This window comes from Physcomitrium patens, chromosome 19 (assembly GCF_059467195.1).
Source record: "Physcomitrium patens ecotype Gransden chromosome 19, ASM5946719v1, whole genome shotgun sequence".
NCBI lineage: Eukaryota > Viridiplantae > Streptophyta > Bryopsida > Funariales > Funariaceae > Physcomitrium > Physcomitrium patens.
In genome coordinates, this window is record NC_143428.1 from 6,904,189 (window position 1) to 6,930,230 (window position 26,042).

Below are 26,042 nucleotides of genomic sequence, written 5' to 3' on the forward strand. Positions count from 1 at the left end.
CTTGTTTAGCATTGTCAGTGTTCTATTAGAATTAGTATTTTATTATAGTAATTTCCATTCTACCTTCCACAGCTAGGTATAGAGAGTATTCTTAAGCAAGACTTCATGTATTATGACATATTTGGTGAATCCAACGTGAAAAGCTTGAGGTAGAAGGTATTTGAATATCTTGGATTATTTGAACTATAGAAAAAAAAGTTAAAAAAGTAGAAAGAAGAACTTTGGATGATGCATGAATTGGAGCTTTTGAATTCTTAGAGCTTTAGAGACTATCTTAAAATACAATGGCAATATTTTAATTATCATGGAGTAGTATAAGGCTTTATAGATATATTGGAGAATTTTGAAGTATCATAAGGTCTTTATTAGAGTATTTTAAGGAATATTTTTTATTATTGTAGAATAAAATGGAAGATGTATCATCAAGGTCTTTGGATAGGTCGAATATTTTAGATGGGTCAAATATAAGTGATCTTTTTAAGGCTTTCTGTATATTCATGGAGGAGCAACAAAGAATGCAAGCAATTGAAAAAGATATCACAAGGGCATTGTAAGGAGTCATCAAAAAATTTAAGAGATTTGAAGGATGCAACATCACTAAGTTTTTACAAGTTTATACATGTGAAATGGAGACATGCCAAATCCTTGAGGCATAGATGATCTGAAGCTTACATTTGACTATTGAACCTAGATTTCATAAAATAATAAAGAGATTGCATGGAGGGGCTATAGAAACATGGTCAAAATTTGAAGAACTTTTGAAGGAAGAATTTATTGATAGAGATGAGGATAAGATTATTTAGCAAAAGTTTCTAGATTAGATAGAGTTGCAACCAAGCAAGCATATGGATCTTTATGAATTCTTGGAAGAATTTGATAGGAGATTTTATCAACTCTCATCCTCAGAGAAACGATCATTGGGTGCTTTAAAGGTAGAGTTTTTTTTTAAATGGTCTTGATGATGCCTTAGGAGACAAGTTTTCATGCTTCTTATAGATGAGTCTATGGAGAGTGATTGCACCAATAATTGGAAGAAGTTGAAGGAAGTAGTGGTTGTTTTAGCAAGGCAAGAAGAAGTAGAAGCTAAAGGAGTTGCAATATGGCCTAAAAAATCTTCTACTTTGGCTTCTATATCATCTTTATCAATGCAAGGAGCTAATCTTTAAAAAAGAGAAATAAAAGAGCAAGTAAAAAACTTCAATAGAGGAGCTAATTCTTTACAAATTAAAGAAATTGGATCTTATACCGAAGGTGGTGAAAGAAAGAATAAAGACTCTTTTCAAACTATTACTATAAAAAGTCAAGGTACCTAAAAATTTGAAGATAATATGAAGATTAAGGATTTGGAAATTAATGATAATGTGGTTGGAAGCTATAGCTACTCTATATTGACTAAGTTTATGGAAGTTAGTAATGGCAATTTGGATGGAATATCTCTTGGTAATTAAAGAGTATTTTCTATATTTAAAGGAGGTGAAGATTTTTTATTCAATACTTTGGATTATATTGAAGAGTTTAAAATTGAGCCTTCAAAAGAGATGGATTATAAATCTACTCAAGGTTATAATTATAGAGATTATATAAATTCACAATATTATGATGTAAGAAGTGGTGGAATTATATATAGGAATGATAATGAAAGTCAAATTGCATACGGTTATGAAACCACATACGGGTTGGATTAAAGAAGTTATGAGTTTTCACATGATCATTATAGAGAGGGTTATGAGATTTCATGAGGTTATGATGCTAAATGAGGTTTTGAAACCACAAAAGATTATTGTGAAAGTGATGAGACTTTTTAAGAGCATGATATTTTAAAAGGGCATGAGATTTTTCAATATTTTGAGATCATACAATGCTTTGAAACAACAAAAGGTTAAAATGTTTCACAAGGATGCATTCAAGAAGATATGAAGGATTTTATATAAGATTATATAGCAAATAAAGATTATGGAATAAAAGATATGGGTGCCAAGTCATTGGCTATGATTAAGTTAATTGTGATCACCTCTCTTTTAGACCAAGGTCAAGGTTACATAGGTAATGTACATGTAATGGAGACACAATTAGATTTTGACAAAGATAAGGTCATCATCAAGTATAAAATTCAAGGATTGAAAATCTAAAAATCTTCAAATATAAAGATATAAACAATGGATTTAAAGTTTACATGGATATCTTAAATGGGACTTAGAATCAAAGAAATAAGAAAAAAGATACAAACAAGATATATATGGCTATGTAGAAGAGGTTTTGATTCAGTCTTTTTATTTCAAATTTTGTACCTCACCAATGGTTTGGTCATGTATAGAAGAGAATATTTTCAAACTACTTGCACATGTAGAGTAAATAGAAACATTGGCATTGAAAAAAAAAAAAAAAAAAAAAAAAAAAAATTGAAAAGTATCATTATAAAGCAAGACCAAGGAGGTATAAAAAGAGAGGTATTCTTATAAGATATAGGTGCCTTTGATTCTAATTTTAGTGGCATTCAAAAAAAATAAAAAATAAAAAATAAAAAATTAATTGAGAAAGAATTATGTGAGTTAGGAATATTAGAAGATGATGAAAGATTTTTGGTATTTGTCAAGAAAATAGATTGGAAGATTTTTGAAAAAAATTGCATCTATTGAGTTAAAGGATAATGGTAAGGTTATGTAAATTCATTCAAAGAAAATTACTTTATGCTTGAAATTATTTTCAAGCATCAAAGGTCATTATGAAGACAAATTATAAAATAATAGATAATAAAAGAACTTATAGCTATTCAAAATTAAAAATTAAAGCAAAGATCATAAAAAAAAAAAAAAAAAAAATGATTACAAAATAAGATTCAATTTGATAAATAACATCAATTAAGTTTAAGGTAATTGATGAGGGTTTTGGTCTATGATAGTAGCTTGAACAATCAACATAGAACTTTGAAAAAGTATTTTAAACAATGGTTTGGATTATTTTTGATAACAACTATTTATGATAATGTGACCTATTCATTACAAAAGCTAAATGGGACAAGATTAAAAATACGGATTGTAGGAAAACAAGTAAAGATATTCAAATAAAAAAAAATATAAATAAATATAGAAGACTTTGTCAAAGACATAAATCTTTGAAGATAAGAAGATGATTTAGATTTGAATAGAAAACATGAAGAAAAATTAGATGAAGTCATTGGAAATATAATATGAATCAAATAAAGTTGGATTATGGTGCATACCAAAAGATGCACACGTTTAGAGGAGGTAGATGTCATATTGTAATATGACTATATGGTGAGAGATAATAATGTGGATCTTATTATAGAAGAGCCAAGTTAAAAGATAAAGTAGAAAAATATAGATAAAAGATAGGAAGGTTGTAAAACTTTTAGTAGTACCTTTTTATAAAAGTGACTTTTATTTACTTTGTAGGACCATAAATAAAGAAAAATAAGGTAGATTAAAAAAATAAAAAATATAAGCATATGTAGGAAGAAGTTAGGAGTTGATTTTAGCAAAAATTATCTAAAAAAACTAGATATTGATATCCAGAGAGGGCCAGTTATGAACTTGGATTGAAAACAAATTTTGAGACATAAAATCAAGTCTCGACAATGATTTGGGAGTTCTTTGATTGATTGAAGAATGAGATTGGAAATCAAACTTCATAGAATTTCTATAGACATTGATTTTGAATGTTTTGGATACATAATATCTTTATAAGAGCTTTGCAAAGTTGATGTTGTTTTTAGTGACTCTAATTTTTAGAAAATAAAATAACGTTGACTTTTTGAACAATTGTAAGAGTTTGATAATAGATCTATGGCTGAAATTTTTTAGGTTTGTGGATGTAGTTGTGCATAATGTGTGCTATGAATTTGGATTTGATCAAATAGTTAGATTAAAAAGAATAAAGGTTTTTGTGGGTTATGGTCTTAGAATTCAGGGTTTTAAAGACTAGTAAGGTTTTCTTAGATATCTTTCAATTTGCTCGTTAGATTGGAGCAATTTTTTTGACAAAGATAGTCAGCTTGATTTCTAACAAGTATGTAAAGTTTGGAAGCAAAGTAAGGATTCAATTAAGAGTAATTGATTCTAGGAGATTGGCATCAAGGTCAAAAAAAGAGACCAGGCAATATCCCAACATATTTTTAAGATTATCGTTTATTTGATAATTTCAAACCTTTTCAAAAAAAAATTATACTTATTTTTAACTTAATTACTGAAGAATGTGTAAAATTTGAGTTGAAATCAATGGTTTATACATTAGTTATTGAATTTCAAAATCTTTTATAAGGTTGTTAGAAATTTGTTTGAGATTTAAAAAATTGATTAGGATTTGATTAAGATTAGGATTTGGTTAGAATTTAGGTTTTGATTAGGATTAGGATTTAACTAGAATTAAGATTTGGTTTGGATTTCTTTAGGATTTTTTTAGGATTCTTTAGGATTCTTTTAAGATTTTTTGAAGGTTCTTTTGAATTTCTTGAGGATTTCTTTAGGACTCTTTAAATTTCTTTAGTATTTTCTTATGTTTATTTATGATTTATTTCAAAAATAAAAAATAAAATATAATATAATAATAATAATTGGACTTAATTTATACTTGATTATATTTATTAAGCTTCTATAGTAATTTATACACGATTTTATTAGAATTCTTAGGACTTGTTGTTCTAAATTCTTTTTATCTTCCACAATCAAGTGTTCAGTGTATTTTCAAGCAAGACTTTATGTAATACTATATCTTATTGTTAGCTTTTTAATAAGCCTTAGTATACAAAGAAATGAGTTGTGACAAGGAAGATCCAAGCTAATTTGTAGTCAAGGATTTTGAGGACAGTGTCAAAGACATAAATTAAAAAAAGATATATAAATCTAAGAAATATGTATCAAAAAAAAAGTAAAAAAATAAAATTAAAGTAATATGTATATTAGAAAGAAATTAGAATGGCTATTACTAAAGACAAAGAAATTAGAGACTCTTGAATCTAGACTAGAAGCAAGAAAGAAATTGACAAGAAAGAAGAGGGTTTTACTCTTACTTCTATATATACTATCTAATTAAGAGCTACGTGGCAATGTTCTATAGGACCTCTAATATATGTTGACTTTGCAAAATATATGCTTTAGCTTAGAAGACAAGTTTTCTATATTTTTATTGCATAGTTAGCTTATCTTTCAAGCTACCAATATGTGTGGCAAATAGTTAACTTATTGACGACGTTTTTAACCTAAAAAGTCAATTATAGACACCTATAAAATTAAAGCAGTATCTATGAAGCTTCTATAAAAGATATCATGGAATTAATCTACTTTTACTTACTTCCATCTAATCATATAGGTAATTATTGGTTTACATATATATGTCCATGACATTACCTCCCTTTCTAAGGATAATTTCCATGAGGAGCGGTCATTATATGTTGAAAAAATCTAAGATGCGACAAATTTTATTTGCCACATACTCTAAACTTTGTTCTCTTTGAAAATGGTTGATAGAGCATTTCAACCATCCATAGTGTTCCATACTAAAGTGGAAAGACTATCCAATTATTTGATTTTTGTTGAGGCCTTCATAACTTCCTTTAAATAAAATATTTGGAACACTATCAAGAGTTGTTCTTACTCTAGTAAAATTACCAATTATGAAGAATTCTTTCTAAGGTTGTGATATCAAATGTATTGTATCTTGCTATCTATTCAAGGAAGAATATGTCATTCTTGAGGATCTTCATCTTGATTACATCATCTTGAAAGTTGTGACAATTAGAATATTTCATCCGATAAGTCAGTAAAAGAAGGTTCTTAATTGGAATCCATTCATTGTTGGTTTTTTATTTTCTTAATATCACAAATATATAGAAACTACAAATAAAGATAGAAAGTAGAATGTAATTTTTTTTGGACCTTGTTTCTTTTATAACAAAGATTTATTATATTTTATCTTCATCTTGATAGATGTTGTCAATGAAAAGCATCCACCACCTTTGTTGCATTTATAAGATTCTTTATTGGTTCCTATGTATATTCACTATTGTCATATCTATGCCAATAGATAAGAAATTTTAACTTATTTTGGCGCCGCCTTGAGTTTAAAATTTCTTCCATTTTAAATTCTTCATAATTTTCCACTTTTATAGGAAGAGGTGAGATTTATCTTCTTTTTGATATATTCACAATCTTATATGGTTCAAAAAGAGACATGTGGAATATGGGATGGATCTTCATTGATTTTGGTAGATATAATTGATAAGCAACTAGATTGATTTGTGCACAAATAGGAAAAGGTCCAAGTTTGTGATAGTCCAACTTATCACAAGGACAAGCAATTATGATATTACAAAAAATAACCATATCATGTCATCTACATTGAATTATGGGTGTTCCTTTTGATAGGGATCTACATTGATTTTTTTTTGTTCTTAAGCTTCTTTTAATTTCACCTTTATTATTGCATATAGCTCTGACAAATAATTTGCCAAATCTTCTACCACAGGATTATCAACTTTTGAAAAGTCAAAAGTATCAAATTATAGATATTAATTATAATTGGCAAAAAAGATATTTATTGTATAGTAGAATATATCATATTACTATAAATAAACTCTACTACTAATAAGAAGGTTGTCCAAATATCTTGTTAATAATTGATGGTACACCTTAAGTATTGCTCTAAATCTTAGTTTATGTGTAGTGTCTGTCCATCAATTTGAAGATAAAAGGCCAAAGAAAGTTTTATGTCCACCTTTAGAATCTTAAAAAGGCTTCTCCAAAATCTTGATATAAATTGAATTCTTCTATTTAATATAATATCTTTCGGCAATCCATCATATTGATAAATATTATCAAAGAAAAGCTTGACAGTTTCTTTACTTGTGATAGATTTTGTATATGATACAAAATGTGCCATTTTCATAAAAAAAAAAAATCTACTATCACAAATACACAATTGAATAAATTTAAAATTAGAATATCTATAAAAAAATCCATAAAAATAAAAGACTATGATTGTTCTGAAATAGGTAATGATTGGAGAAGTCCATAAGAACAATGATAAAGAGTTTTTGACCTTGAATAAATGTTACATGATTGAACAAAGTCTTTTACAACCTTCCATATTTTTAGCCACTAAAAATCTTTGGATATTTATTCCAAAATCTTGTTGTATTCAAAATGTCATGCTGCTAGAAAATTGTGACATGCTTGAAGAATACATAAACATGCTTCTCCTTCTAGAACATATAAATATTTTTCAAAATAAAGTAGGTTGTTCTTAAACTCAAACTTGAAAGTATCATGAGACTTAGAAGAAGTGTTTTTAGTATCATGAATAAGAGGATTAGAGGACATAATTAATTAAATTTGCTTGAGAAAAAATTGAATCAATAGTCAATTTTGATTTCATTTCTTGAAGATGAAATTATTTTAGCTTCAATAAAATTATTCTTTGTTAATTAAAAGCTGCATCTTCTTATTTAAGTATAAGTTAAGAATTATTAGAAAAGGCATCAGATAAACATTGTTGTTTTTCTAGCCAATAAGTGATATTGAACTCAAATCTTGATAAAGACATGCTCCAACAAGCCTATCAACAATTCAAAACACATGTTGATATAAAATATTCAAGATTCTTATGATCTATATATATTGTGATTGGACTAGAAGCTCCTTCTGATAATGATACTATTCTTGAAAAGAATCCATGATTGCAAGAAGTTCTTTGTTGTCGATCTTATAGTTAATTTTGGCTATTGAAAATTTCTAAGAATAAAAAGCTACTAGGTGAAGTTTATTATTTGTTCTCATTTGTCATAATACATCACCAAAAATAAAGTCTCATGCATCTGTTTCTATAAATAATGCCTTGGAAAAGTAAACGTAATATAAGATTGGTGCAGAAACAAAAGTTGTCTCTAAAGCTTCAAATACTACTTCTTTTTTTTGATTCCACTCAAGTTTGTCTTTACAAGTTAAATATGTAAGTAGATTTGTAACTTGAGAGAAGTCCTTAATGAAGATTTGATAGTAGTTGGCAAATTCTAAAAAACATTTAATATCTTATATCATTTTTGAGATCTTTCAATCTATAATAATTTAAATATTTTTAAAATCTATTATAAGTCCATCATTTGAAATGATGTAATCTAAGAAGTCAACTTAAATAGTATAGAATACGTACTTTTTTATCTTGGCATAGAGTCCTATATCTCTTATTTTTTTTAACAGACAACAAACATGAAGTTTATGTTTTTTTGTATTCTTAGAATAGATTAAAATGTTATTTAGATAATGGACAACAAAATTGTCTAAAAACTCTTGAAAAATATTTTTCATAAGATGTTGAAAAGATGCTCGTGCATTTATAAATCCAAAAGCTTTGACATTATATTCAAAATATCCATACTTGGTTTGAAATATTGTCTTTCATTCATCTCCTTCTTTGATATGTACTAGATTCTATACTCCTAGTAGATCTATTTTTGTATAGAACTTAGCTTGATTCAACTAATCAAGAAGTCTAGATATTAAAGATAATAGATATCTATTCTTGATAGTGATCTTATTGAGTCCTTGATAATCAACATACATCCGCAATGATCCATCTTTTTTCTTCACAAGTAGAATTGGAGCTCTTGCTAGAAATTTGGAATGGCATATAAAGTTCTTAGCTAGATTTTCTTTAATATTTTCCTTAAGTTCAACCAATTTATTTTGTGATAAATTGTAGATTGGTCCAAATGGCAATTGTATTCGTTCTTGAAGGTCAATTGAGCAATCATAGGGATGATGTTTTGAAAGAGTATCTAAATTCTTTTTTTCAAATATATCTTGAAATTCTTGATATTGGCTTCAAATGCTACTTGAAGTCTTTGCACTATTAGAAATGGATGTGGCATAAATGACACAAGTTGATCCTTCTTTTGCAACATGCAAGAAAGCTCTTGCACCTACAAATATAGGTTTAATTATATTAGATTTGTGATTTACTACTTAATTAATTATACTCTTAGTTATACTTTTAGAAAAATTAAGAGTATAAAAAATTCAATCTATTCAAGGGTTATATTTTTTAACCACACTAAGCTTAAACTAATTAGATTAAAAAAGAGTTTTAATGATATTTAATATCACAAAGCTACTATGACCATTGATTATTACTTCTATAGGAAAGATTTTGTGACTAACATCTCTTGACGATAATAGACAACCATTTATGACTTTTACATAAACTGGTTTAGTTTATTTACTAAAGATATGCTAAGTTTTTTAGAAAATTCTTTATCTAAAAAACATGCTGAGGCTCATGAATCTAACAAGGCAAAGGCTTTGTAATGTTTAGGTCCTAAAATAATATTTAATATAAAACATAGAGAGGATTTTGAGGAGAGAATAGGACCTTCATTAGATATTGTACAAGGTTCCAACTACGCAATCCCTATTATAGCTAGACAAACTTATTTTCTAATATATTATCTTCTTTGATGTTTGTACTACTCGTTTTATAATTGTGTCATTTCTTTGGATAGTGTTGAGCACTGTACTTAAGTTCTCTATAATATAAGCACAATCTTTCTTAACAGCAACAAATCTTTTTTTATTTAGTAAGAGGTTTGAAATGTATTACATCAATTAGCATATCTTTTACTTTTGAATGTATGTATTGAAGAGACATTGGTCTTGCCATTGAATTATAGTAACATTGAGGCCCACTTATCTAACTCTTAGATCAAAATTCAAAAAGTCAATTGTTATACTTCACAGCACAGTCAATCGCTTGATTCAATGTTTGAGGATCAGATAAGTTGAGCATCAATTTCTTTACATCATATTGTAATCCATACAAAAATTAGTTAATAAGTACACCATCATTCTAGTTGATATTAATTGCAAGTTGTTAAAATTGTAAAGCATATAATATTACAAATCAATTATTTTGTTGTAAAATATGGATCTTGTTGGTTGCAATATAGATTGTATCATGTTCTCTATACATAGATCAAAAATTTGCCAAAAAGGCCTCCAAATTATCTAGTATATTGGATCTTGTTGTTTAAGAAAACATAAAAACTACAATTATGCTGAACTTCAAAGAAGTGTATCAATGAATCTAATTTGTGATCTTGGAATTAGATAGCTTTGAGATTGAAGTTCAATGACAAGTTATACTTGATTGATAAATTCTTAAAACTTCGAACTTAAGCCATCAAACTTCTCAAGTATGGCAATTCTTACTTCTCTAGTACCAAAAGGATATTCCATCATAGAAAAAGGGATGTAATTTGGTGTAGATATTGAAGTATCTATATCTTCACTTCTTCCTATTTTTATTGCTCTAGATGGCAATAAACTAAGTTAATACATCACAAGCATCAACTCCGTCAATTGCTCTTACATTTGTGTCATTGCACTTTTAATTTCAAAAAGCTCTGCCATAATAATACTTAGAGAAAAAAAATCTAATATCGCACAAGACAAGCAAAAGGGAGGACTTGAAAATAAAGAAGATACTAAGAACAATATTAGTTTACAAGAGGGTAATCTGCAACTTCTAATAGGCTTATGTCTTATTAAAAGAAATGGATAATCCACTCTTAATCAAGAAAAGACAAAGCTCTAATATTGTAAGTGCATTCTTATCAATCTATCAAAGACATGAAATGAAAAAAGATGCATAAATTTAGGAAATCTATGTCAAAAGAAAAGTAAAAAAATAAAAATAAAGTAATATGTATATTAAAAAGGAACTAGAATAGCTATTGCTAAAAGACAAGGAAATTAGAGACTCTTGAATCTAGACTAGAAACAAGAAAGGAGTTGGCAAGAAAATCTTGTTGAAAATTTAAAATAAAAATTTAAATATGGTTTGTTTAATAAGATATTTAAATAAGTCAACCATAAACAAAACTAAACTATCAAAGAATGGATCTACTTTCAATTATCTAAAAAGAAAATCCAACTATTTTCAATAATAAACTCTTATGTTATATAAAAATGAATCTAGATTTTTATATTTTCTTATTCCATTAAATTCATGTTTTTTTTTTAAAAAATCTCGTATTATATTCTTTAATTAATAAATCAAAGTAGATGTGAAATTAAATAATTAACATTAATTTGATATAATATTTCAAATTATTGTTTAAACAAATCCTTATTTTTTGTTGACAACTTTGGTCGCCAGAATCGTGTCGCCTTAGCTAGAGTTATTGTACTTCGTATTATTTTTATGGCAGTTTTTTTCTTTTTGTTTTTTTTTCCTTCCCTTTGAAGAGTATTGGGCTGCTTGTTTTCTGCTAACCCCTGCCTCTGCTCGTTGCCATCTCTTCTTCATCAAGACCACAAACAGTCTTCGTCCCAGCCTCTTCAATTATCATGTCTGTTGCCAAATCTAGGGTGAATTTGCACGAGGTTGCATCCAGCATTTCCTTCACCTCTTAACGTTCTGTGGAACATCTTTGATGTAGATTGTACCCTTGAAAGTAAATTTACTTTGGTCTTCAGCACGAGCCTTTGTATGGAACACGCTCTAAAAGCGCACAGATACGCCAACATTGATCACACCATTTAGTTTCGGTCGAATGAGTAAAATATCCGATCTGCGAACGAACTCTTCCTGTTATTGTCCCCGAACAACGCCAATTTGAACTCCTCCTTGTGTGTAATGCCATCGTCGATAACAGAGTTGCTGAAGAGCTCACAAGGCGCTTCCACCTCGCTGACACTTTAGGCCGATTCCTTGATGAGAATTGAGCGATATTCATGGTCAGGATGGGGAGGGCTCTTCCAGCCACTTATTGCTGGTGGCCAAGTAAACACTCCACTTATGTCATCCCCATGCTCCGCCTCGGAATTCTCTTCCTCGTGAATTGTATACGTGAATTCGGCACTAGTACAATATCGTGAATATCGTGAATTGCTACGTGAGCTTGCTGCCTTCTGAGTCCTAGATGTGAACGCCGGTAGTTGTTCTCCAGAGCTTCGACAAGATTTTGCACTGGTGCTCAATATAGTCAGAATACAGCATCGATTGTGAGTAGGTTCATTGCTGGAGGACCTCCGATCTCCTTCAATCAGTCCCTAAGATTGGTGAAATTTTGATGAGAAATTCCTTGCACAACTTGCATCAGGATGTTGGTTTTTCGACAAGCCTAGAATCATTGAAATAGGAGACGAGACGAGTTTTGGAAAATTCAAGTAAACTGGTCTACTGTTGCATTTGCAGTTAGGGTCACCTAAGTTTCGTGGAGCAATTTTCAGATCTGAACCATTGGATTGGCATAAACTTTGGCCTTTGCTTAAGCATTTTGGATTTTTGGTTCTTACAAGCTAGACATCATTGAGATTGGAGTATTGAGGAAATTAGAGTTACTATTGGAATCCAAGGAAGTCCTCAAGTTACAGATTCTAGTATGTAGATTTAAGGTGGAATATTAAGTATATGGTTAAATGTAACAAAAAAAAAAAGAAGAAGAGAAATAATAAAATTTTAAATCTTTTGTATGTGAGTTGGTAAAATAATGTAGCTTGTAATTTTAATTATTTTTGTTTGTTTGTTTGTTTGTTTGTTTGTTTGTTTTTTTTTTTCTTCTTTATTTAATTAATTAAATTTATTCTAAGGAATTTATTAGGATTATAATTAGAATTTTGGATGCTCTAAATTTTAAGGTTTTCTTAAATTTTAGAATTTAGAGTTGTTGCTTTTAGGATTTTTATAATTTTAATGTTTCAATTTTTTTGCATTAAAGGTGTTAGAATTTTTTTAAAATTAAGATTTAGAAATTGTTGGCCTAAGGATTGGTAAGATGGTCTATATACTTATAAGACATGGTGCTAGTCCATAACTTTTAAATCTTTTGATTAATTGAAATTGAGAAGCATCACTTAGTTGATTTTATACATTAAAAAATCTATTTAAAAAACTTTTAAAAAATTAAGATAGAATGCCTAATTTTTCTATATAGCATAAATAATGTTATTTTATTAAAACAAATTGGATCTTTTTCAAGATGTGGTTTTTAAAAGACATTTTGTATATACTATACTACAATGGCAATTAAAAATTTAAGAGATGCATTGCTAAGCCAAAGACTTATATAATTCTATTCAATTTGCATTTCAAGTTAGTCTTCAATTTACTAGATGTACAATCAAACACTTTATTTTCTTCTATTTAACAATGACATAAAGTACAACCCCATATCAACATCAAAATTTAGTAGCCTCCTATTGTATTAGAATTAAATGCTTATCTAATATACTCAAAAGAATTGGATATTCTACTATGAAGTCTTTGCCAACATATCAAATGCACTCTTTTAGATCATCTATAAATGCTTTTTCAGCCCCTAATCTAACTTTTATATAAAAGACTTTTTAAATTGACCTATTCATTATTTATTTTTTTTCTTTTATTTTCTTTTTTTTTCTCATGCACCCTCTTTTCACTTTTGTAAAAAACTTTGGACATCAATTCATATGCCATGTTTTATTTAAATCTATACACTAAAAAACTTCTAAGAAAGACTTTAAATTGACAACCTCAAGTCATTGAATTACATTTCTTTCTTAACTCTACCACTATTATGTGTTGCAAATTCTTTGTTTTATAGCCACCATAGCATTTTTGCCAAAATAGAATACATTGTAACCCTTTTATATTATATTCCAACAAATTGAGCTAATATAACTAATTGAAGCTATCATTGTATCTAAGCCCATGGAAGATACATTGTACATGTACAATGGAATCAACCATATTCACCAATGATTATAATTTTAAGCTTGTATTTGCACACTGATACAATATGGTTTTCTAACTCAACAATCCATAATTTTTGAGTTAGGGTTTAAAAGTACATTGAATTTTACTCAACATCAAAATTAAGTAGAAATTTATAAAACTATTTATTGTACTAAAATAAAATTAAGATTTGTGAAATTTGAGTTTAAGTTTGAATTAGATAAAAAAAATTTAATGCCAAAATTTATATTTTATTAAAAAGATTCAATTTTTTTATAATCTAAAAAAAATATTTGTATCAATTACAAGTTAAAACTTTTGATATTGTAAAGATTATAAAATCTATAATTACTTAAGACGTCTAGGAGTTTCTAAAAGTTATCAAATATAATTAAAAACTACCTCTTATTTATTTCTTATTGTAATATAGAACTAAAGTTTTTTTAATATTTATTTTAATAGTATAAAAAATAGGTAAAATATTTTTGAATTATTTTATAATTTAAAAAACTATTAAGTTAAAAAAATGATAAGTTTTCTTATGTTTGAATTAGTTTTACTTTAAACTAAATATATTATTTATTTTCAAAGTTAATATTTTAAATCTATTAAAATATTTATAAATAAATAATTTTTTTACATATTAAAAATACAAATAAAACCTTAAATCTAATATTATTTGTTTAAAAAAATCTAATTATAATTTTATATATTATATATATTTATTTAGTAAAATTAATATTTACTTAAAAGCATGGCATTTTAAAAATATATTAACTAAATGAGTGAGGAATTTGTTTGAGAATTTATTTTAAATTCATTAAAAGCATAATTTATTTTATTAGATATTTCATTTGTATTTTTAATTTTCAATAAAAATTATGATAATATTTCAATAAATTAAAATGATGTATTATAATACATATAGGAAAATGATAAAGCAACCCAAATTTTTAGTAAATTGACCTACATGTTTAAACCATCATTGTATTCTTGCCTCCATCTTTAGCAATGGTTGGGAATAAGGAACAACTATGAATAAGGATGGGGTTGCAAGGGAGCAATGATGGTGAAGATAGAGTGGGTTGCTTTAATAAAAATTTGGGTCAATTTAGTTAATTCTAGAGATGCACATTAAATACTACTTCATAGTAATTGAAGTCATTCTGTTGGTTAAGTATGCAGGCTATGTACACAATCGGAGTCCATGTAAAGAGAATCCTGTTCAACATCTGCCATGCTACTTCTAGGGGTTTTTTTTTTCTTTTTGATCCTTTGGTAGTGAAGGATGTAGAAGCAGCTGCACCTACTTCTTCGTCTCCTTGCAGCAGGATACGCTTGGATGCATGATTTGTTGATGATTTCTACAAAGATTGTGCAAGGTATTCTACTAATGTTGCACAACGTCGACGAGGTTGAAGAATTTGATCAAGTTGCGGGAGTGAAATCTGTGGCAGCACTTGTCCTTCACCGAACGTTTGCAATATCAAATCGTCTCGCAGTTTGCTTCTTTGAAGCCGACACGTTGGTTCACTAGGTCGTGCACAATTAAGTGATTTTGCTGCTGGATGTTGCCCATAATACTGAAGCCCGTGCTTGCTGCCATGGCCAAGCAAATGCTGCCCCCCGTGTCCAAAGCAACGAAGACATTCTCTGGAGGAAGTTCGTAATCTGCACCCTTGAAATGAAACGTCATGGTAGGGTAGGTTGGATTGGCCACTCCTGCTGTGGAGAAGCAATAATCCAATCCGTAGAGGGACCCATCAGCTTCTGGAAATGGAACTTCTGCCTTCAAAGCCTGGTGACACAAGTCCCATGCAAATTAGAATAGAATGCATTTTGACGGGTTCCGTGTGAATTTGGTTTGCAAGAGTGGGTACAAACATTCGACAAGCAGCCTGACGAGCGATTTGAATCACGAAGGAGGTTTAGATGGTTTGGGGTTTACCGCAACGAGAGCATTAAACGCGCCAGTCTCGAGGTAAGTAAGAGTCGTTCCCGAATCTAGAATGAACCCTCCCTGTCCGGAAGCATCGATACTGAAGGTTCCTACAGGATAAGTCACGGCTTTTCCTGAGACAGAAATCCCTGTGAGATCAGCATAATAAAAGGTAGGATTAGCGGTGTTGGTTAGCAAGGCCGTGTATGCGACACCTCCCGCAGCAGCCGAATCACCGATGAGCATGGGACTAGTTTTGGTGCTCCCCAACGGCACCAAACAGTAGGAGAATTTTTTGCTGGTGATGGAGCTTGCTTGGGATATGAGAGACAATGGCCCTTGACCGAGCCCCACTATTCCTGCTGCCCCGGCAAAGGATCCCAAATTGGTGTGGCCGCAGCCGAAAGCGACATTTGGGATGGTGCCTGTGCCGACGGTTACCGTTTCAGTGGACAAAGCACCGCTGGTTGAGGAGCCGTCTCCATACATGTAATCGTACTTGCAACTTGTGGTGCATGATTGGAACGGCAAACTCTGGAACAAGACAGAGCATCAGTTATTGCAAGTGAAGCCACAATCGCTAGTGAAATTCTTCATTTCTAGAAACAAAAACTGTGAAGGGTATCGGAGGATTGTAAATTACCGAGCAGAAGTTGCTGGCGCAGCTCACGGTATCATAGGTAGATGATTTGACAGGGTCGAAGATCACGCTGGCCGCGGCGTTACAGGTTTCGCAAGGCAAGCACTGGGTCCATATCAAGTCGCTTCCAGTGTCCACTATGACAGAGGCTTTTTGTGGAGGGCTACCGAATGATATATCAATCAAATATTCTCCATTACCAGAAGCAACTGGAGTTGAGAAGAGTCTCCCCTCGGCGAGAATATGTTTGGAGAGCTGCGCCCTGCGTTCGGCACCCCTCTTCACTGCGGCGAGGAAGATTTCGGTCGTGGTTTTCGAAGTGTTTGATCTTAACGGCGAAGATGGATGCTCTCTGTGAATCAACTCCGTTCTAAGGACCTGAAACGAAAAATCATAGAATGAATTAATTGCTTGGAATTGGTTCATGCTGCAAAATCGTACAAGCTTCAGCGTTCTGAAGTATGCAAGAAGATCCTCCCGTATCGCTTTGATGTTGACGGATGCCTTAAATGGGGGAGGGAACGACAAGACACCGTGAGGACGTTTCTGCATCACGACAAATCAAGAATTGCATGCAAAAAATAAGTAAGGGACTGCAGAGATGGAATTGCCTTATCATTGATTGTAGAATCTCGAGCAGCCAGAGTCTGCGTGATAGGAACGGCAATCAAGAAGACAATCGCCGTCAGAACCAAGGCTTGGCACCCCATGAATGCCATTTTCAGTACCCTAATCCCCCCCCCCCCCTCCCCCTCTCGAACTGTTGCTCTCTGTGGCTCCTGTACAAGGAAGGCAACCTAGAAGTATTATTGGAAAGTCCACACAATTCATCAACAACTTATGACACCCACGAGTTCACCAATGCGGTGACGCACTGGAGGCAGACGGACCAGAGCAGAACACAACATTGGCAGAAGCAACCAGCGCGTTAAGGTGGAAGGGGTGCAGACCAACTGAATTATCTAGACAAGGGGAAGGAATTTTGTACCACTCGATCTGGGTACTTTGTAACTTTGCATGGCGACGAGTGCTCGTTTCGTCAATCATCCGCCACAAGGTTTCCTACCCGCAGATTCCCCGATTTCAGCTGTTGGTCCGATTCTGAAAAAATAATATTAATATTATTATGTGAAAAGAATCATGCTCACTACGCCACCGCGTCTGAACCCATCATGAAATCGATTTTTGTTCAGGAGACAAAAATTGATGGATTACGCTAAAATCCTGGCGAGGGTTTTCATTAGTGCACTTAAATCCAACTCTCTTTCTCGCTTCTAGGAGTTGCCGAAACTTACCCTGCTCTCTGTCGCAAAACTTACCGGGTGATCTATGGAGACTTACTTTCGTGGAAAAACTTGTCGTGATGTAACTACCAGTTTTTCTCTACATACTCTGTGTTGCTAGACAGCCAGGCACTTCGAATGATCGACCAGCTAGAGCTTCCCAACCCTCCTGTAGGTTTCTGTGTCTTTGTACTACAACATTCTCTTATTGGCCTGTCGGTTTGCAAAGTATGTGTGACGACTTTTTCATGATTCACTAGGTTTCGCCAAATAATTTCATGGCCCACAGACCATAATGTACAAATCATTTCTGTAATAACTGGTTCAAGGTCCAGAGCCATCGGTCAACTACTGCGTCGCCATCAGCTTCTGCTCAACAGTCGAGTTCTATGTACTTCTGGGTGATAGCTTACATGCATGACTGACGATCAATAGCCAGTACCCGCGTAGTGTCCACCCAATCAAGCTTATCAATGCATATCGAAGCTTTAGCCTCTCATTAATTGTATTACGCTCCTGTCGATCCGGTGAAATCAGTCTCAGGTGGATAGAATTCTTCTTAAAAAGAGCCCTTTCTGCGATCGATTCTGCCCCGAGCAATCATCGGCTTGACTCTCAATCACACGGGTGAATGGATGGTACGTCAGAAGGGGGCTTGGGCTTGGAAAGATACTGTACGCAGAGAGATGCTCGTCACCACCCGCCAATGATCTGGAAGGAAGCCTAGCAATCACACTCGGCGTCAGAGAAGGAGCCCCCTTCCAGCCTCGTCTGAACCCTGAATCAAATCCTCGTCTCCATCATGAACATTTAGCGCTCCCACTTCAACCACCTGACAGCACATACGCCAACCCGGCTGGCACATGATTCTGGTGCCTTGCGGAAGCCAACTGACATTCACAGTTGAAACGAAGCATGTTTCAAAGTAATCTAAGCGTAAAGGATCCTTCGCGGATGAGTCAAATGTCAAGATCCTCGTAACGTACGGAGACAACCTAGACGAGAGTCTAAGTTGTCTTGGTTCCTGATTCGGTTCATGCCCTTGGCGCGTTCAACTCTTGGGAAGCAACCATTACAAGTTGGTCAGCTTCCGGAACCACTAATCGAAATATTGGTGCACCGCATAGCCGATGTGTCAGAGGAATCTGTTTACGACAGCCCTGTACATTGTGTGCACGATAATCAACTTATATGTTGCAGCAAGTTACTCTTGGTTTTTGAAAAAAACTTGATGACCACGCAGTGGACCCAAAATTGGCACAATCTGACACAGAGAGTGGCTCCAGTCAGCGCCATTTCTCATGATTCTTCGGGCGATGTGGTTTGTCATGAAGTGGCTCCCTCGGGGTAGGGGAGACCTACCGCGATCTCACTTTTCATGAAAGTATGGAAGAGGACAAATAACACCTACACACTTGAGTGACTGAACAGTGGGATTGAATTTCATCGGTTTCTGAGGCCTTGTGGAAGTTTAGTACATGTGCTGGATTATGATTTTTTAGATCCTCTCTTCCAAGCCCGTTCGTTAATGTAACAGATCACAGATCTGTTACAGACGAGTCTTTTCAAAGCTCCAGGCACAACAATCGCATCCGTCATCCCATTATGAAGCCCTGAATTCCAATTTCTGAATTGTTGGAGAAATCTAGTACAAGTATACGGAATTAATAATCTCATAATTTTTCCAGACAATATATGTACCCTATCGCTTGCTGTGGTTTTTTTCACTCTGACTAAGCTTAGGATGATTCAGAGGAAAACTCAATCTGCTGGTTATTTTCTTTGAGGAGAAAGTGAAACTGAAGTGATAGGTGCAGGCAGAAAGCAGGTATGGACACAAACAGTCTGTAAATCCTATCTGATTCATTTTTTGATTGTTCAAGTCTATCTTAACTTTATATATTGCAAAAGTTGAAATGAAGACCTCCGTATGGCGTACTCTTTCTTGCGTCAGGCATCAAAACAAGTTGGAAGATTCGGGGTTCATTCTTATACGACAATGACAAAAGTCGAAACCACTCCTTATTCAGAATGCGATGGGCAGTCGTCCCTACCGTTGCAAAAACAAAGCTATTCTTTGTCACATGAAAGTTTCGCCGGATGAGATCTCTTGTCTCTAGTCTCGTCCGCTTGTGGGCCACTCGATAATCTGTCATCCTTTCTGAAGATAATAACATTATTACTGCGTCATGGCTGCCGTAAGACACCTCTAGTGAAGTTTAAGATGGTGTAGTGCTCTTCCAACCTGTTGCGTCAAATTGGATACGGAAGGAAGAATTGACCTGCTCCAATAATCTGTGGCGACGTTCTTTTCCGTCTGGTGTGGAACTGATGCATGGAGGCAGCTCCAATGATTTCACCAACATCGCACTCCATCTCTAACAACTGAATAAGACAATTCAACTCATTAGGACATTATAAATGGGTTAGATCTTATCAACCTGCAAAAGAATAAAATTGGTGAGGGATTGATGCTGATACCCATCACAAAAATATCCAATAAATAATGACGCCCCGGTTGAAATGATACTGTGTTCACAACTGATCGCAGGTTCTCTGCTGGGTATGATTCCTCGTTCTAGTCACAACTACGACGAGCTCAAAGAACGGCTGTATTACGATGCCCATGCATCTAATAAATTTAGTATATCAAAAATCTAATGCATGTAGATTTTTCGAATGTTTGTGAAGGATAAACAGGTTCAGGTCGATGGGAACTTGAAGGCATCAATTTGTGTGGGCAATTAATAGATACTTTAGTGGGCTCATGAGCTGTGGTATAAAACTTTCGCATGTGCTGCACAACTCTCGTCTTTCTCAAATTACCCACCACCGTATCGAGCTTCCTTTCAAAGCCGAGTCTTTTCGGCCTTGAATTATCCCTTGATGAGCTCTGAAAATGATTAGTCTCCCAGTCCCTCACTTGGATTTGAGATTAGTGCTTTCAAGATCAAGGCTGTTGTTTGTTTGACAGGATCTTACAACATGACGGAGTTTCATTTGGCTTCACAGATCAGTTTTCACTAACGATGAGGCTGCTAGGATAAGGGTAAGGCTCCTCCATCTTGGGTTTTCGTTTCCAGATTGCTGTGGCTTCGGCAGCCTGGGTGGAGGCGGTGGCGGTTTCAGCTGAAGTGAAGGAAAATTCGGAAGAGGTGTTGAAAGTCGATCCTAGGGTACCATACATTGTGCTTCTGAAGGGCTTGGTTGAAACCATGAAGTGGCGATCGAGAGTGAGATTTCACTGGGTTGCCTTGCTGCTGTTGCGGCCATCTGGCTGCAGAGAGATGAATTCGTAACTATTGCAGCGAATACCTATTGCAGATGGACAAGGTAATCAAACCCATCCCGATTCATCGCAGTGGGGGAATTGCAAGAGTGTTGGAATTAGGTTACGCATTATCACTTTTGGTTTCAAAATGAGATCGAGACAGTAGTTAATATCAACGGTTACACATCATGCAGATTAATGTCCGGGGAGAATTCAAATCCAGTTACGGACGAACTCATTGCAAACAAACTTCAAGTTCCAGGGAGAAATGGTCAGTCTCAGAGCAAATTTACGCCGAAGCAAAATCCGAGATAGGGCAGCAGGCAATCGGTTAAGTTTAAAATTTGGAATCCCAACCAGCTCTTCTCAAATTTCGCCTCAAACACATGCAGGTTGCTCTGGAGGGCAAGGGAGAAATGTAGCAGCGCAATCTAGTTCACATACTGGAGACTGCGGGGGTGACACACAAATTACAAATAGAGCAACCAGAGGACCACTCCAGTTGGATGGCAATGAAACCCTACCTTTGGAATGAGCTCTCTGATTTCATGTAATCAAGCTTAAGCTCTCCCGGTAATGGTCATATAGTTCCAGCTTTTGAAGTCTTCAGGTCTTCAAGGGTTGGCTTTGCTACTTTTTGCAAAACAAGTGCATCTTCATGTTGAGTGCCTCTCCTGTTCATGCTCGAACCCCAACAATCAGAAACACAATTCTCTTCTGCACATTTAACTACTATTGAAGTTGCCATCGTAATGTCATCATATTGGCAATTTCATGCTTTGTCGATCGGCGTTATCTTTTCTCCATTTCTGGTGTTAACCCTGTGCTTTGAGAAGTTTTAGCAGGGATACTGGAGTTCACAAATACTCTACCTGCAGCTCGCTTGTTCAAAGCTCAATGGCAGCCAGCACTCTGCACATCAACACGTGCTCAATCAGGTGCGTACACCTGATTCTCGCCTTCCTTAACTGAACCGTGACCATTACTTGTCGACAGTGTTTTGTGTTTTTTTTAATTAGTTTGCACGATTCTTGGCATGATTCTTATCGGCTAGATGACAATGTCTAGATCAGAAGCTCCCCACAACCCGAGAGCCTCTACAGGTGGGTCATTCTGAACCTCAATACGGACGCCGTTGTTGATGCGAGACACAACGTTGTGACTGCAGTGACGGTGTGTTCTTGAATCTTTTGGAACTTCTTTGAAGCTGATTTAGTTTCTTATTAAACATGTTGTGTATGTTTTTGGAAGATGGACTTCCACCAAAATTTAAAAGGTTTCCAATCATATCAAGACATGCGAAAAGAAAATTAATCATGTGGTGAATGTGGATATGTTTGAGTTTTAATAACATAAGTTTATACATGTTTCTACATATTTTTGGCAAGAATTAAATTTTGATTTCTACAGGTAATTAGTTACATTAATGTTCAGAATGGTCTAGCAGATGCTTTAAACCCTAATTTACAAGCATTCAAGCACTGATTTCTTAATATGTCAAGAATCCAATATTTAAATGTCATCAAACTTATGTACAAAGTTTACTAGCATGAATATATACATTCCTTGAAATTTTGAACCAAAATTTTGTCAAATTGCTCAAGATATAGCTCAAGACACAACCACTAATAAATCAGGTCACTTACTACCTTTAGATTGCATGCACTAACTTCAAAATTCAATAATTCTTTTACTTCAACTTGGAATCTAGCAAGTAGTATGCAAAAAGTGTAATTGCAAAAGTATTCTCTCTAGTTGTAATCGTTGATCTTCAATTGCCATCCGTACGTGTGCGTTATATCAAAAACAGTGTCAATAGCTCCCAAATCAACACCTTAACTTTGAGTGCTTATATCTCCTTCATATAAATTCCAAATCATAAAAGATTTGCACCAAAATCATAGCCAAAAATCTAAACTTGTTGACCCTAGCCTTTAAAGCTCAAATGGCTCCGAAAAACAAACCCTAATCTCTAATATGGCCTCGAGTAGCCTCCTCAAAGCCCATTGGTCATGATTTTTGTCCAATAAGTATGGAGATTTTCATCATTCATCTCCATTCATTTATATGGATGCCCTAAATTCTCTTTTTACTACCAAAATCCCTCTCTAACTCTTTTCTTTACAAGATTTACTCAATATATGTTTTAGACACCAAATTAAAGAATCAAAATAAGACTTCAAAGATCACCAATGTCTAATAAAGGTGATTCTAAATATTTAAAATTACTACCAACAAAATCAATCTCAAAAGCTACTATCAAAAGAAAATAAAGTTATACAAATTCTAATAGTAATCTTTTTAAACAACCTCTTTTTAAAGTAGTAATTTAACCACATTCTACAACCAACTAAGATCCAGTAATATGGCTCTCACCATGTTGTTAAGTAAATTGTACATTAAATACATAATCACATTATTTTTACATGGTAGCCGAACTATAACATGACAACGATAATTTGCCACATTCATTTTTAAATTTTAAAGAAGATGTGGATTTATATCATCAAATATAAGAGTGAGTACTTTTCTAGATTCAAGGAGTTTAAGGCACTTGTAAAAAAGTAATGTGATTGCAAGATCAAGATGTTGTACATAGACAATTGAAGTGAGTACATATCAAAGCATTTTGATGAGGACTTTTGGATGCATTGTCCATGTAAAGATATCAGATTGTATGAAATTCAAATTTAATGCAAAAGGTACAAAATGTGTGTTTATTGGATATTGTGAAGGTACCAAGGCATATAAGCAAATGGTTTTGAATACCAAAAAGATCATCAAAAGTCATGATGTAGAATTTTTCGAATGTAAAAATAATTGTGAGCACTTGGAGATGTATCCAAATGAGAATAATAGTGAGTTTGTGGAAAAATCTTCAATTTTAGCAAAGAAAAAAGAAGATGATGATGACAATAAAGATGGTATGAATGAAGATGAAAAGATGAAGAAGGAGGCCTCTACAATTCCTAAGACCAGTAATGAAGATATTGAAGATGTTGAAGATGATGATGATGATGAGGAGTATCAGCCTTTGAGTGAAAAAAGACAAGGTTTAAGAAAGAAGAAGCATGGAAGCAAGTGTTAGGGACATAATCCTTAGACCTTTCTAGAGACAAGTTTCTAAAACCTTCTAGAAAGAAGTCTCTAGAAACTTCCAGAAGATTCCTTGAATATTCTCTTAGAATATTCTTTAAAGATTTTCTAAAGATTCTTTGAAGATTCCCTTAGAAGGCTCTAGAAGATTCTTAGAATATTCTAGTAGATTCTAGGAAGTTACTTGAGAAGCTTCCTAGCTCTTGGATAGTTGCTCGAGAAGCTTCATAGTTCTTGGGAAGCTTCTTGATGCGCTTCCTTAGAACCATAGGCCAGTAGTATATATAGGAGTCGAGGCTGAAGAGTTCTTCAGTCTCGACAACACATCTCTTGAAGCTTTAGCTCAATTCTCTTGGCGTTGCTCTTGTACTCATCTGATAATCTAGTTATTGTCATTTCTTCTTGAACTTCTTGTTTAGATTTCTTGTTTGTATTTTTGGTCCGTGACAGTTTGTCGAGACTACCTTTATCTTAATATCAAAGTTGAATCCTTCTTGTTTGAGAGCGGATTACCCCTCTTCTTGAAGGTATTCTAGCGCTTTAGGGGTTGCGGATTACCTTCCTCTAAATTGATATTTTCTCAATCACAATATCAGAGCTTAGTTCTTTGAGGCAGAGAGTGGACTACCCCTTTCCTTGGAGATACTTGAGCGTTCTAAGGGTTGCGGATTACCCTCTTTTGGACTGATATTAATTCCTTCTTTTTGTTTAGCATAGCTAGTAAAAAAGACTGTTAACATCGATTTCAGAGCTTTGCCTTCTTGATAGAGTGCGGATTACCCCTCTTCTCGAAAGCATTGAGGCATTTTTAGAGGTTGCGGATTACCCTCTTCTAAAACTGAAATCGTTTAGTATTTTTTTTCTTTTCTCCGAGTAGGTTTTAGTGACAGGTAGTGCTACAATTTTCTCCAAGAGACTTAGCAATTTCTTCTTCTCTCAAAATTTTAATCCATCTATTCTCTAAATATGGAAGTAGACCAAGCCATAGACAATGCATCTCCACAAGTAGACAATAGAGTGGCAACTCTTGCAGATCTTCAAGCTTTTATGAATAGTGTACGAAAGGAGATTGCATTTCTTCGCAATCCAAGTAAAGAACCTCAAATTGATCTAGTGACCGAAGAAGCTAGACGCGAAATTCATAGCCTACAACAAGAGATTATTCGACTGAGAGAAGCAAGACATGTGTCACATACGACCCCTATGGATACTTCAAGGATTAGTACGAAAGAACCAAAAGCGAGTATGCCAGACAAGTTTGATGGAACAAGAGCCAACTTCTGAGGTTTTGTGCAACAAGTACGGCTTTACCTACGCCTATATCCTTCTCGTTATCCGAATGGATTTACCCAGGTTGCTTTCATAGGTACTCTTCTATCAAGAAATGCTCGCTCTTGGTTTGCTCCACTATTGGAGAAGGATTCTCCAATATTGTACGACCTAGAGGCTTTCATAGAGAGACTTACTGCTGCGTTTGGAGATAGCGATAGAAAAAGAGTGGCTGAAAGAAAAATACAAAATCTGCGACAAGGATCACGTTTTGCTGCAATCTATGCTGCAGAATTTCAACAGCTTACATGTGATCTTGATTGGAATGATAAGGCGTTCATGACACGATTTCAATATGGACTGAGAGATGATGTCAAGAACTTATTGATCACCATGCCTAAGGCAGATACTTTAGAAGAACTTATATCTCAGGCAATTATTTGTGACAACCGCCTCTTTGAATTACGACAAGAAAGACGATCAGGCTGGAGAAATGATGGAGCATTTGCTACATTTTCAAAAGGTCCAGAGAATCACTCTACAGATCCTGAACCCATGCAAATTGATGCGGTACGTTTCAAATCCCTCACAGCTGAGGAAAGAAATCGACGGTTTGAACAAAACTTGTGTTTATATTGCGGAGAAGCGGGCCATAAAGTTGTAGATTGTCGGAAGAAACAGAAGCCTCAAACAACAAGACTCAGGAGTACAAGCATGCAAGAAAACAAGGACGCCCAGCCACAATAGGGACCGTGCGGCTGGACATCTCAACATCCAAAATTAATCAAGGTCCCTTTCTCTCAGCTCAACCTTCAGATT

General features: G+C 33.6%; 1 protein-coding gene and 1 long non-coding RNA gene across 8 annotated transcripts; one reads left to right on the top strand and one right to left on the bottom strand.

Annotated features, from left to right (window-relative positions):
• Positions 1 to 14,795: 14,795 nt before the first annotated feature.
• On the bottom strand, positions 14,796 to 17,656 carry LOC112295802 (aspartic proteinase nepenthesin-1). Of its 4 annotated transcripts, XM_024547758.3 has the most exons (6): positions 17,600 to 17,656; positions 17,293 to 17,405; positions 16,916 to 17,083; positions 16,308 to 16,682; positions 15,674 to 16,198; positions 14,796 to 15,523 (listed from the first exon to the last, which is right to left on the bottom strand). In XM_024547758.3, exons 3-6 carry the CDS (start codon positions 17,021 to 17,023, stop codon positions 15,212 to 15,214), a joined length of 1,320 nt encoding a protein of 439 aa, XP_024403526.1. In that variant the 5' UTR covers positions 17,024 to 17,083; positions 17,293 to 17,405; positions 17,600 to 17,656; the 3' UTR covers positions 14,796 to 15,211. The 4 variants fall into 4 exon arrangements, with proteins under 4 accessions (XP_024403526.1, XP_024403524.1, XP_073384922.1 ...); XM_024547756.3 differs by lacking the exons at positions 17,293 to 17,405; positions 17,600 to 17,656 and having other exon boundaries at positions 16,916 to 17,272; XM_073528821.2 differs by lacking the exons at positions 16,916 to 17,083; positions 17,293 to 17,405; positions 17,600 to 17,656 and adding an exon at positions 17,195 to 17,227.
• A 2,462-nt stretch (positions 17,657 to 20,118) lies between these two features.
• On the top strand, positions 20,119 to 22,153 carry LOC112295935 (uncharacterized). 4 transcript variants are annotated; one of them, XR_016498714.1, is made up of 3 exons: positions 20,119 to 20,150; positions 20,562 to 20,920; positions 21,053 to 22,153. It is a non-coding gene; the product is annotated as an uncharacterized LOC112295935 (long non-coding RNA). The 4 variants fall into 4 exon arrangements; XR_012216059.2 differs by lacking the exon at positions 20,119 to 20,150 and having other exon boundaries at positions 20,157 to 20,920; positions 21,053 to 21,431; positions 21,704 to 22,153; XR_016498715.1 differs by lacking the exon at positions 20,119 to 20,150 and having other exon boundaries at positions 20,157 to 20,920; positions 21,053 to 21,408; positions 21,704 to 22,153.
• Positions 22,154 to 26,042: the final 3,889 nt, after the last annotated feature.

Bases quoted from the DNA above. Each gene is read 5' to 3' on its own strand.
- LOC112295802 (XM_024547754.3), bottom strand. From the start codon at position 16,856: ATGCAGAAACGTCCTCACGGTGTCTTGTCGTTCCCTCCCCCATTTAAG. The intron at 16,199-16,307 runs GTAATTTACAAT...GTCTTGTTCCAG, and splicing joins GCGCCAGCAACTTCTGCTCG to AGTTTGCCGTTCCAATCATG. The intron at 15,524-15,673 runs GTAAACCCCAAA...TTGTGTCACCAG, and splicing joins CGTTTAATGCTCTCGTTGCG to GCTTTGAAGGCAGAAGTTCC.